Source organism: Netta rufina, assembly GCF_964035555.1.
Source record: "Netta rufina genome assembly, chromosome: 4".
Classification (NCBI taxonomy): Eukaryota; Metazoa; Chordata; class Aves; order Anseriformes; family Anatidae; genus Netta; species Netta rufina.
This window is the reverse complement of record NC_140127.1, coordinates 28,086,925-28,098,525: the sequence shown is the minus strand read 5'-3', so window position 1 is coordinate 28,098,525 and position 11,601 is coordinate 28,086,925. Positions and strand designations below refer to the sequence as shown.

Below are 11,601 nucleotides of genomic sequence, written 5' to 3'. Positions count from 1 at the left end.
TTCTAGCATGGTTGTGAATCTTGTGAAGAAAAATATTTTCTTTAAAACCTGCCCAATGCTAATTTCATTTTATAATTCTTTGTTCTTCCACACGGAAAGGCAATGGCCACTCATGGTATCTGTACTAATCTTATGGATCTCTGTCTTACTACTCTGTGCCAGCCTTTTGTATGCTGAGTACTCCTGGACTGTTTAGTTATTATTCATACAGAGGTTATCCCAGCTTTTGATAACCTTTGTTAGCTTCTCTGACCTTTTTCAGTTATATCCTTTCTGAAACGAAGGATCAGAACTGGCTGCAGTATTCATGTGTGTGAGTGATAGGAGTTTACAAAGTGGCGCGTTTATTATCTCTTGTGCTCTGTTCATCTGCTCGTGTTTCTTAACCTTCTCTTTGCTTTATTTGACCATCCCTGAGCCTTGAGCTTATTGGAGGCCATTGGACAAAGACAGGCTGAGGGAGCTGGGGTTGTTCAGCCTGGAGAAGAAAAGGCCCTGGGGAGACTTTCCAGTGCATAAAGGGGGCCTACAGGAAAGCTGGGGAGAGACTCTTGGTCAGGCAGGGTAGTGATAGGACAAGGGGGAATAGCTTTGAACTAAAAGAGGGTTGATTTAGATTACACATAAGGAAGAAATTCTTTACTCTGAGAGTGGTGAGGCACTAGAACAGGTTGCCCAGAGAAGGTGTGAATGCCCCATGTCCGGGGAGGTGCTCAAGGCCTGGCTGGCTGGGGCTTTTGGCAACCTGGTCTGGTGGAAGGTGTCCCTGCCCATAGCAGGGTGTTGGAATTGGATGAGCTGTAAGGTCCCTTCCAACCCAAGCCATTCTGTGATTCTGTGAAAGCTGTAACCTGGTTTCAGTAAGAAACCAGGTCCTGTGATATGTCTGCTCAGTGCCACCTGCTCTACCCGAATGTTCTTTATTTGTGTTCCTTATTGTGCTTCCTCTTTTTTCCTTCCTCTCAAGAAAACAAATCCTACTGATCAGCAGTCACAGGACCTTTTCTGTGAAACTGAAGTGAAGCCACAATTCGCTGGTTGCTGTTCAAGTAACTGATGTTACTTTTATAAAGGTGTTCTGCCTTGAGAAGAAGTTAGCTTGTCCAGTGTGGTCTACATCTAAACAGATCTAATGACCACCTACTTTAAGTATATTTCAGTAGATCAGTCTGAAACTTGATGGTGCAATTTTTACAAGGGTTTGTGTGACTGCCAGAGCCTCCCTATTCTTTGCATATATCTTCCTTGGATAATGCTGCTAAGCTTGTGCTCAGCTTGAAAAGCATGAAGTGTTTACCTTTTGGTTGATGTGCAAGGAACAACATTGTCAGTGCTCTGGTTAACATATCTGTTCTGGAATAAACAGAAATGCTGGCGGGCATACTGTACCGAGTCACATAGCCAAGAAGGTAGCGAGTGCCGGTTAATGACAACAGCTAGAATATTTTCTGACTATAAATGCATCTATATTAAAAAATACTTCAGAGTAGAGTTTTTTTTAATTAAAATATCATTAAACTTTTTTGAAGAAATCAAAAAAGTTTCATTTTAAATAAAAAGTAGTGACACATCATCTTGTGTTGCTTAGCTACCATTGCTTTCATTTACAACCAAATAAAGTATTCAACGGCACATTTATCTCCCCACATTTTGCTTGCTTGCTTACGTGCACATATGTTTTTTTCTTTTTTTTTTTTTTTTTTTTTGGGGGGGGGAGGAGGGGTTGGATTCTGAATTTGGCAAGGATGATATATGAGGTGAAAAAGTATGGGGGAAAGATATTAATCAAAAGCATGAAGTGATTTAGAACAGTTTTTCGAAGGCTAGAATCAGGGACTTGATTAATCATTCGGAAACACCATCTCAAGAAACTACATTTTTTATCTGTGCAGCAGACATGGTCATTTTCGTGCACCTGACTTGGAAGTCCCCTCCTGAGGGCAGATCCATTGTTGGGGAGTCTAAACAGATTGAGATATGCCACATTCTTATATTACAGGTAAGGAAAAAGATGTGGTATGGCCCAATAATGCCATACTATGATAACCTTATTTGCAGACAGCTTTTAAGGAAAGCTAGCATAGACTAGACACCTAGGATTAAATCCTATACTTAGGCATAACCTTTTTCATATCAGTAATAATTACAATATTTGGGGATTAGCTTTTTCAATTGTATCCTCACAAAGAGGTCTAACATCTACTTTTCTTTCAGTTTTAGTTGAAATTTGGCATGAATGGAAACAGGAGTAAGCTCACAACCTTTTCACATGAAGCTATGAGGTGTAATTATTATTACTGTTTCTTATTCATATTGCAGGTGCAATTAGTACTTAAACTGCATTCAGCTCAGTGTAAAAAAGTCTCTGCTCTGAGAATATGGGCTTGTGAAACGTTCTAGATTGAATAAAAATAGAAATGGGAAGTGAAATTGTAAAAATAACAGTACGGACAATTGTATTTGCATGAATTGGTTGTGACAGTCCTGACAGTCATACTCAGTAAGTGAGGTCTATATTCTAACCTCAAATTACAGACACTTCACAGGTACTTGTTTTATTTCTAGTGTCTGTAAATTTTTAAAATCCCACGGAGATTAAAAAAACAATGGACCACTGAATACACATAAAAGGAACCCTTCTCCCCAGTGTGTAGTTTCTGTTTTTCATACAATGCAAACTGTATTTCATTGAAGCTTTTTGTGGACTGTATACATGGTATAATCATCTAATCAAAAATTGACACTTGCTACGAAGCTTTGACTTCATAAATAAAAAAACTATTAAAATTTCTGTGACTTTTCAATACAAGCTATTGAACACTAGTTTTAATAAAAACTCTCTTAATCTTTCATAAATTAGTATACAAATTTGAATGCTGGAGGCTTACTGGGGCCACTGCATAATTCTGCTATTTTATTAGTACAAATTATTTAGCAAATTGTCCCGTGTGTCAGTGAAGGAGTTCAGAGATAGGACTGATGAAAACAGGTAGAGAAAAGTTATTAAATCTGTAGAAAGAGAATTTGGACTGCTTGATGCAGATGAGACAGAGGATATAGCGTAGCAGTAAATAAAAGAATTGCGAAGAACAGAATGCACATACTTGCTTACCTTTTTTTTAAATTCTACTGAATTTCCAGCTGCATTCAAAAGGAAATAACTTGAGGTTAATGAAGGTATACAACTTTTGATTTCACATTTTTTTTTAGAAATATATGCAAGAAGTATAAATGAAACTTCGAAACTGAGTACAACAATGTATCTTATTAAATTAAGGTGAGTTGTTTTAAATGATTTAGGACTTAAGCAAACACCTAATTTGCAGGGTGCAACAAGCGTTTACCTGAACTATATAGGGAAAGTGAAATGCAGAGCTATTTGTGAAAATATTTGGGTTTAGGTTATATGGAGTCTAGGATTTTCCTGGAAACAAGGAATATCTGAGATAATTTGACTCAAGAAAACTGCTGATAAAATTAAAATAAAGATAGAGATGAAATTTCAAGGAAAAACAGATTTTGTTTTCCACATTTTTTTCCACCTTTCCAAATATTTTATCTGAAAATCATCAAATGAACTTGTCAGGAACTAGCTTGTATAAACTAAAGTTTTAGGCTGTATGGCTAAATATTAGCATTCTGATAAAGGTAGTCTTTTGAATATTTTAGATTCTGAGGATACCCATTTTTCCCTCCAGTACATTAGCCTGGATCACAATGTTCTTCTTTTGCACAGAAAAATTGGCAAGAGACTTTTCCTGATGCCGCTGAAAATTGTACTCCAGGAACACTACTCATTGGCTGAGCATATGCTTGTACCAGAATTATTTAACTAAACCTTTTCATACTTTGACTTAAATTTCCCCTTCATTTTTTATTTAATGTAATACAAGTCCAATTTTACTAGACATGTTGCATAGTTAAGTGTACTGATCCTGAGCTCTTTCCTTAAATCTTTGCAATGAATTTTCAGTCACTCTTTGTCTTTCTTACACCAAAAGTAAGATTATTCGAAGCAATGGTTTACTCAATTTCCTGCACAGCAGCATGATACGGTTTTCACTTTCTATGAACAACCTGTCTGTGCAAAATCCCTGAGCTCATCTTTTAACATTTCAATGCCTTTGATTTCATTGTTTCTTTGTACAACAAAAGAATTTGTACAATGTGTGAACTATATCCCACATGCTCCTTCCCCATCTACACTGTTTTTCATTTGCTGAATGCCCCTCCACAGGTACCGTTCCTCCAGTCTTATTCATATGCATATGAAACAGTATATATTCAAATTTATTCTTTCAGTGTACTCTGTCACTTTTCACAGTTCAAATTGCTCCCAATTACTGTTCTCAGGTAAGCTCACTATATGCATGACTACATTCAAATCGGTGAGTTTAACTCTTCTTTTGCTATAGGCCAATCGTAGGTACCATGAACTATTGAAATTGAGGGGTGGTCGGGCACTGGAGCAGGCTCCCCAGGGCAGCGGTCACAGCACCGAGCCTGCAGGAGTTCAAGAAGCTCTCAGGAGGATAGCTCTCTCAGATTTAAGGTGTAATATGTAGGTAATCCTGTGTGGAGTCAGTTTGACTCAATGACCCTTGTGAGTCTCTTCCAACTTGGGATATTCTGTGCTTCTATGAAATCAATAGCATTTCTCTGTATAGGCGAACATTCAGTATGCACTAGATGGCAGTATAACAATTGATTTAATGTAATTTTAATTTATTTCATTCGCTGTTCCTGTTTTCTTCTCAGAAATTCTCTCTGTCTAACAGTTGGTTGAATTGGTTAGGACTACCTTATAACACTGCTGTTACAGTGGGGAATAATTATGATGGAAAAGAAGTATGCTGACTTTGATGGACTTGCATCTGGTAAGTGAAGTACAATACCTTACGGCTATTATCTATGTAGAAGAATACTTTTGCTTCATTCTGCAATAAAATAATGTTTTGACATGTTAAACAAGTGCGAACAAACATAGCAATACTCTACACTTTTCTTTCTTTTCGTTTTTTTTTTTTTTTTTTTTCAATAAAGCGATCATAAAAAAACAACACCTAACTGGGATGAATTCTCAGAACAAAAAGGCAGGCTACTGTGACCGTTCTGCTTATCCACGTGATATACAATTTTCTGAGAACTGGATCTTGTAAATCCCTTTTGTGTGTGTGTGCTGTGTATGTGTGTGTAGTCTGTTCACAAAAACTGTATAGGATTTATTTCAGTAAGGTGTAACTCTGTGTTGAAGGGTGGAGCATCAGCTCTGCCTGATTCACGTATGGGCTGATGAAGATGGGAATGGTTCAGCTTTCCCTGTGAAATCCCTGCTGTAGTTTTCCACTGCTACCTTTGCATCATGTCCAAGGGATCACAAGCTGAAATCTAGTAATTTTAGGTGTGTTTCAGTGTACTGAGCACACTGAATATAGATACAATTGCCTTATCCAATGCAGATGAAGCAACTCAAGTCTACAAGCATGAGAGTAAGAGCTGGATCACCTCTTTCATAGGCATCTCAGGGACACATTGCAAGTGAAACACAAACCTTTGCAGCACTGGGCCCCAGACCTGCTCATCAAGATTTGGGCCTGAGTAATCTGCAGTACTAATACAATCCAAAGCAATGACCTACACTTAATTTCTTTTGTAATGCTTGCTTGAACTAGGACTTCCTTTTTCCCATGGCACTGAAATGGACATGTAATTTACCAAGAACACTGTACTGTTCAGCACTGACCACAAGTGCCTAACTTCTCCATTGTGTAGAACTCAGAAGCTTCTTACTGTTTGCTCTTTTCCAAAACTAGGGCTGGAGTACTTAAAGAGTGTTTACTAGAACATGTGTTATATCAAGTCTTCTGGGGAATTACACCATGGCTGGTTTTAAAAACTGAAAAGCCAGTTTGTAGTTACTAATTTTCATCATAGTTATAAGATCCATGAACTTTACAGAATAAATATTATTCTTCACCTGTTTTCATTCAGTATGCATCATTTTTGGTGCTCCTGCAATTGCTTACATGAAAGAATAATGTGAGAAAAGACTAAATATTTTTATCCACATTTAATCATATTTAACTGACTGGTCACAGTACAGTTTATTTTTGATAGCAGCTGCTTTGCTATTCCTTATTTCACATTTCCAGCTGACACATTTTACTTTTTCTCTCTCTGCCTACTCTCCGATACATATTCTTCTGCAATCTGGTGCCTTGCTCTGTCTGCTGCATGCACTTTCTTGCTTTTCATTTTCACATTACTTTCCAGCGTAAAACTTCTCAAGTGCATTCATGTCTTTATTTCAGTGTTCCTCTGAAATGTTAAATATTGCATTCTTCTGGAAAATCATCTCTTATACTAGAGTAAGAGTAAGATTATTTAATGGCGATGTTAGTGCTAGGATCTTAGACAAAAGAATGCGGTAATGGGTGATGTCTGTGTTGACCTCAAGTCCTGTCACGAATTGCACATAAATCCTGGTGGATCTATATAGATTCAGGGCTCTTGCTTATAGAGAATTCTGCTGCAGGATGGTAATCTTACTGCAGGTGAAAAGCACAGGGGAAAAAAGAAAAAAAAGAAAAAAAAAGAAAAAAGATATGTACCCTGAAAGATTTTTGGATTAAAAACAATTTATTTTAATTTTTATATAGAAATTACCTACAACTAAATTCAGTAAGATACAAATGTAGTGAACAACCCAGCAGATAAGGAAGCGAGGATGGGCCTGTGGTGGTTTTTTTGTGTTTTTTTTTTTTTTTTTTTTTCCCCTGTTTGCAACAGAAGCAATTCAGACAGGTATTTAAGCCAGTTCTAGCCCTTTTCTTTTCTCTTCCTTTTTCACTAAATAAATCCCAGCCTTAGTAGCATTTTCCATCGTGTATCTTCTCACAAGTATTCTGCCAAAACTGTTAGGAGTTGTGACTTCTAATATCTTAAAAATGTTCTTACATACATATACAGTCCCTTTTTGGAAAAGGTCTTCTTAACCTGGGTTTGTCAATTAAAAATACTACTAAGGGCTTATTTCAGTGTTCTCTGTGACTAAACCTAACAGAGATTTCTTCTAGCATGACCATGCCAGCATGGCATGTGATCCCTTAAAAATGCTGATAGGATGGCATATGTATGTGCAGATATTTCGACTTTTACCAAGACTGCTTGTCATTTGTAGGTGTCTGTAACTTGTGGAACTATCTTGCTAGAAAGCAGAGCTTTGTAAGCATAGCTTCATTTTCAGTGGATGTACTTTGCTGATGTGTAGCATCTGTATTTCTTTATCAGTAAAGCACTTCCAGTGTCAATGTATTTGAAGAAGTGTGCAGTTATTACTAAGCATTGGCAGCATTCCTTAGCATTGTACTGTAAAACAAGTGGGAAGGGCGCAACTGTTGTTACAGGGGCAGACATAGCCACAGCAGGGAATTTTCTCAGTAAATGCAGTGATTTGAATTGCTGCTGCATAAACAAAAATGGCAGCTGTTTTTATGATAGTCAAGAAACTTAGATTATTTCCTTTCTAAACTACACATACACTCCTGCTTATATTTAGATATATTTTTTTATTAATATATTTTTTTTTCTCTAAAAGTTCTTTTCAGAGCAGAAGGGGGATTGGATCAGGTGTAATCCCATAAAAATCCAAATATTGTATTCAAATGTCTTTTCTCATGGTTAGGTATCTCAGTTGTTTTGCCATAACCACATAATGTATTTTGGATACTATCATTTCTGTTACAGCTGTGTATGATTCCTTTCAAGATTACTGAAGTACAAAGACAAAGTTTAGGAAAAAATAAATCCCTGTCCTATTTTTGTTTCTTTTTGATGTTCTGCATCAAAGGTAACTTCAGCTCACACAAAACATTTGGCTCAAAAGCCAAAGAACTCTGCAAGAAGATGACAAAAATCAGTTTGGAAATGCTTTACGTTCGCTTAAGAATGAATACTACTGAATAGTTCTGCTGTGTTAACAAGTGGCAGAATCTGTAGTTGCCTATGTGCTTGTGCAAGTAATGTACAGAAATGTTTCCTTGTTAGGTTCCAGAGAAGTTCACAATGACTTCATAGTCTAATGGGGATCCTTCACCACAGTGCAGTCTATTACTGGTAAGATAGGTCACAGGACACTTGACTCGTGAAATAACAGTGCACAAGTTTACCCTGCGATGAAGAATCCTGAAGAGATGACGCGACAGTGATCAGCACTACCCAACCCACCACGGCCAGACCTGCTGATGCACTCAGACCTCAACCATCTATACCATGCACCGTGGAGCAGTCTGAGAGGAATACTTTTAAAGCTTCATTTGAGAATGCTTTTTTGCAGGCCAGTCCCTGTGGGGCAGACTGCCACGCAAGCAGGTTTTGGTGTTTCTTTGAAATCTTTAACCAGTAGCTCGTCTTCTCCAGTACAACCCAGAGTGAAACCTGATTGTTTATTGAGAACAGACTAATTCAGCGGATGCGAAGCACAGACTTCATAAAAAAAAAACAGGCGCTGTGATAATTTCATTTAGAAAAGTCTCCAGTGGAACCCCATTCAAAATTTTCTGAAGTGTTCCCAAATTGAACATCAACTGAGAGAACTTGAGGAGGAAACTAAAGCTGCCTTTTCCTAGAGGGGAATATTACTGGAGATTTGCAAACATTAAGCAAAAAAATTAAAATGCGTTTAGTTTTAGTAGCGTGATTTCATTAGACACGTTGGCGAAGACTTCAGGTATTCACATGCAACACCCTTCACCCAGAAAGCACCTGCCATTTTCTGCTTTGCTTGAAACGCACTGCCCTCAAGCTCCTCTCGCTGCCAGAAATGGAGCACTGGGGCAGCACGCAGCTTTCCCCTGAGGGCTGAGAAGCACCTCACACAAGCTGAAGCGCAGCGACCTCCTCCACAGGACTGAGGGCAAGTGGCCGGCACCACCAGCCCCTCCTCCTGCCCTTCCTCCTCCTCCTCCTCCTCCTCCCCCCGCAGCACGCAGGCGCCGTGTGGCGGCCCCGGAAGCGGCAGCGCCGGCGGCTCCCGGCGGGCCGCAGGCAGCGGGGCTGCACCGGCCGCACCCGGTGCCGGGACAGGGGCAGGGGCAGGGGCAGGAACGGGGACAGGGGCCGGGCCGGGCAGCGGCTGGCATGGTGCTGGCGGCTGCCCGCCGCAGCCGCAGCCAGCCCGGGACGAGCCGCCATGGAGATGCTGCTGCCGCCCGTGTGAGTGCGGGACGGGGCGGGGGGCGCGGGGAGGGGGCTGGAGGCTGCGGGCATCGCGGCGCCCCGGGAGCTTCACGGCGTGCAGCGGCCGGATTTTATTTTTTCCCTTTTCCCCTCTTTTTCCCCCCTTTCCTCACCCCTCCCCTACCCCCCCTTTTCCCTTTTTATTTTTTTTCCTTTTTTCCTCCCCCCCCTTTTTCTTTTTTCTTTCATTTATTTCTCTCTCTCTCTCTCTCTTTTTTTTTTCTCTTTTTTATTTTTGTTTTCCTTTTTTCCCCCTTTTTTCCCCTTTTTTCCCCTTCGGAGGCAGCGGCGCACCGCATCCCGCCCCTGCCCGCTCCCCGCCGCATTGCCCCGGGCCAGCCGCCGGCCCCGGGTGCCGGTGTGGAGGCGCTGCCCCCGGCCCCGCCGCCCCTAAAGCCCCGTCCCCGGCTGGGCGCAGGGCTCCGGGGCTGTCGCAGGGCTCTGCGGGGACGGCCCCGGCCCTCCCGGCTCGCTCGGCGGCGCCGCGGGGGGCTTGGTGTCTGGCTGCGTTAATTAAAGCAGGTCGCGGGCAGCCGGCGGGGTGTGGATGCCTCCTGATGTCACCCGTCCTCCCTGTCGGTTTTGGGGTGAATTCCGTCAATGCTCTGCCTGAAGAAGTGCGTTAGATGGGATGGATGCTCCGCACAGCAACATGTGTGTGCGTGCTGTAGCGTCTCCCCTGATTTCTTTTTCCCGAGCGATGCAGAGCTGCTCCCTGCTGCTGGGCTCCTCGCAGTCCCGAGTCCTGTCGCGTCCATGAGCTTCAGACTTAATTCTTACCGGCCTCGTGGTGCAGTGCAGCCACTGCCAGCTGGAGCCCCGCAGATGGGCCTCACTTGGTAGCTGTCTGTTACTGCCTGATGCGCTTTCGTGCTCTTTTGCTCCAAAATTAGTAGCTAGGTTTGGGATGATGAGAAGTAGAGCCCGCGACTTTGCTTTACAAGCTGTTGCAGAGCACCGCATACAGGGGTACAAGTGAAAATCTTAAATCAATTATCCGTGAAGTTTTCTGTAAAGCTTCCTTAGACGTGCCCAAGTAAAAAGTTTCAGGTATGGTGGAAGGGAGGTTGGGTTTCTGGGAGCCTATCTGTATGCTCAGTTTGACTATTCTTACTCCAAGCAAGCGAACAAGGGTTTTTATTTCACATCAGATCTCTGATGTTCCAGGGTCAGTTGCCCTACCAAGGGACTTCAGCGCCCAGTATATTTTGCTTATTTCTAGTTCGGAGGTTCAGGAATGGAGTTCTGTCAGTATAGGTGAACGCATCACTGATGCTAAGGATTTTCCAAGTAGAACAATGATCGAATTTATCTGGTAAAGGGGGCGTTGTGGTTGTAAATGCAGAACTCATTGGCTTGGCTTGTAGAATTCACTTGCCACTTAGACAGTGGTAGTGACTGAGAGGTATATGTAACCATTTTGCTACAGAACGAACTGCCTGTAGAACTGAGGCGTTTCTCATATAAAGAGTTCATTGTGGATGGAACTAATGATTCTTCACACTGCTCAGTTTTTCTCTCGCTATTTTGTGTGGGTTTTTGAGAGTGAGAAAATCTAAGATTGGTCACTTTTGCTTTTCAGTAGATTGAGTGGATAAGCAAAACCAACCAATTTTTGTCACTTTCATTTATGTTTTATGCTGCTGCTAGGGAAAGCCCAAAGAATTAAAGGAGTCATCACGTGGCCTTCCTGTCAGAGGAGATGACCTGGAAGCTGCATGAACCTGTAAGCGAGGTCCTGGTGGAAGGGCAGAGCTGTGCTCTGTTTTGGCAGGCGGTGAAGGTGTTGAGAGACTGAGGTGATGGGTGATGTGTTCTGCCATCCGTCTATACTGGCACTAGGCTAGTAGTTGCAGAGCTGCTACTGCTTCTCCCCTCGTTTCAGAGTATATTTTATTCTAGGGCATTGTTTGTGTTTTCTGTAAAGCAGCTTATTGTTAGCTCTGACTGCCTCTGTCAAACTCGCTAGTGTTGGTCACCAACTCGTTGCTCCTAGGGAATTCTACCTACTTCTCCTCCCACCATATGCTGCTGGTAAAAGGGAAACTAAAATTACCTGGAGTAAAGAATAAGCTGAGCTGCAAGTCCCATTCACTCCCTTCCAAAAATAAAGGTGGCAAAACCAGAGTGATGATATGGGGGTGTAGAAAGAAGTATTAACCTTTTTATTTTTTATTTTTTTCTTTCAGATGCACCAAACTTTGCCATCAGAAGCCCTTGGATCTGAAAGATGATAACACTGAAATTCACTGTCCTGTTACAGTGAATCCGTGGCACATGAAGAAAGCTTTTAAAGTTATGAATGAATTAAGAAGGTATTACTTCACTGTATACACCTGCCTGGAGTCTGTAATACAGCTTTAG

At 41.4% G+C, this 11,601-nt stretch overlaps 1 protein-coding gene across 2 annotated transcripts in view; it reads left to right on the top strand.

The window, feature by feature from the left end:
- The first annotated feature begins 9,131 nt into the window (after nucleotides 1-9,131).
- Nucleotides 9,132-11,601, top strand: part of KLHL2 (kelch like family member 2) — a 56,330-nt gene continuing 53,860 nt past the window's right edge. The window contains exons 1-2 of one of the 2 annotated variants that reach the window (XM_084286772.1): nucleotides 9,132-9,213; nucleotides 11,427-11,552. In XM_084286772.1, the coding sequence (XP_084142898.1) occupies nucleotides 9,191-9,213; nucleotides 11,427-11,552 (149 nt within the window). In that variant the 5' untranslated portion in view covers nucleotides 9,132-9,190. Of the gene's footprint in view, nucleotides 9,214-11,426; nucleotides 11,566-11,601 lie in introns of both variants that reach the window. The other variant, XM_084286771.1, reaches the window with a different exon arrangement.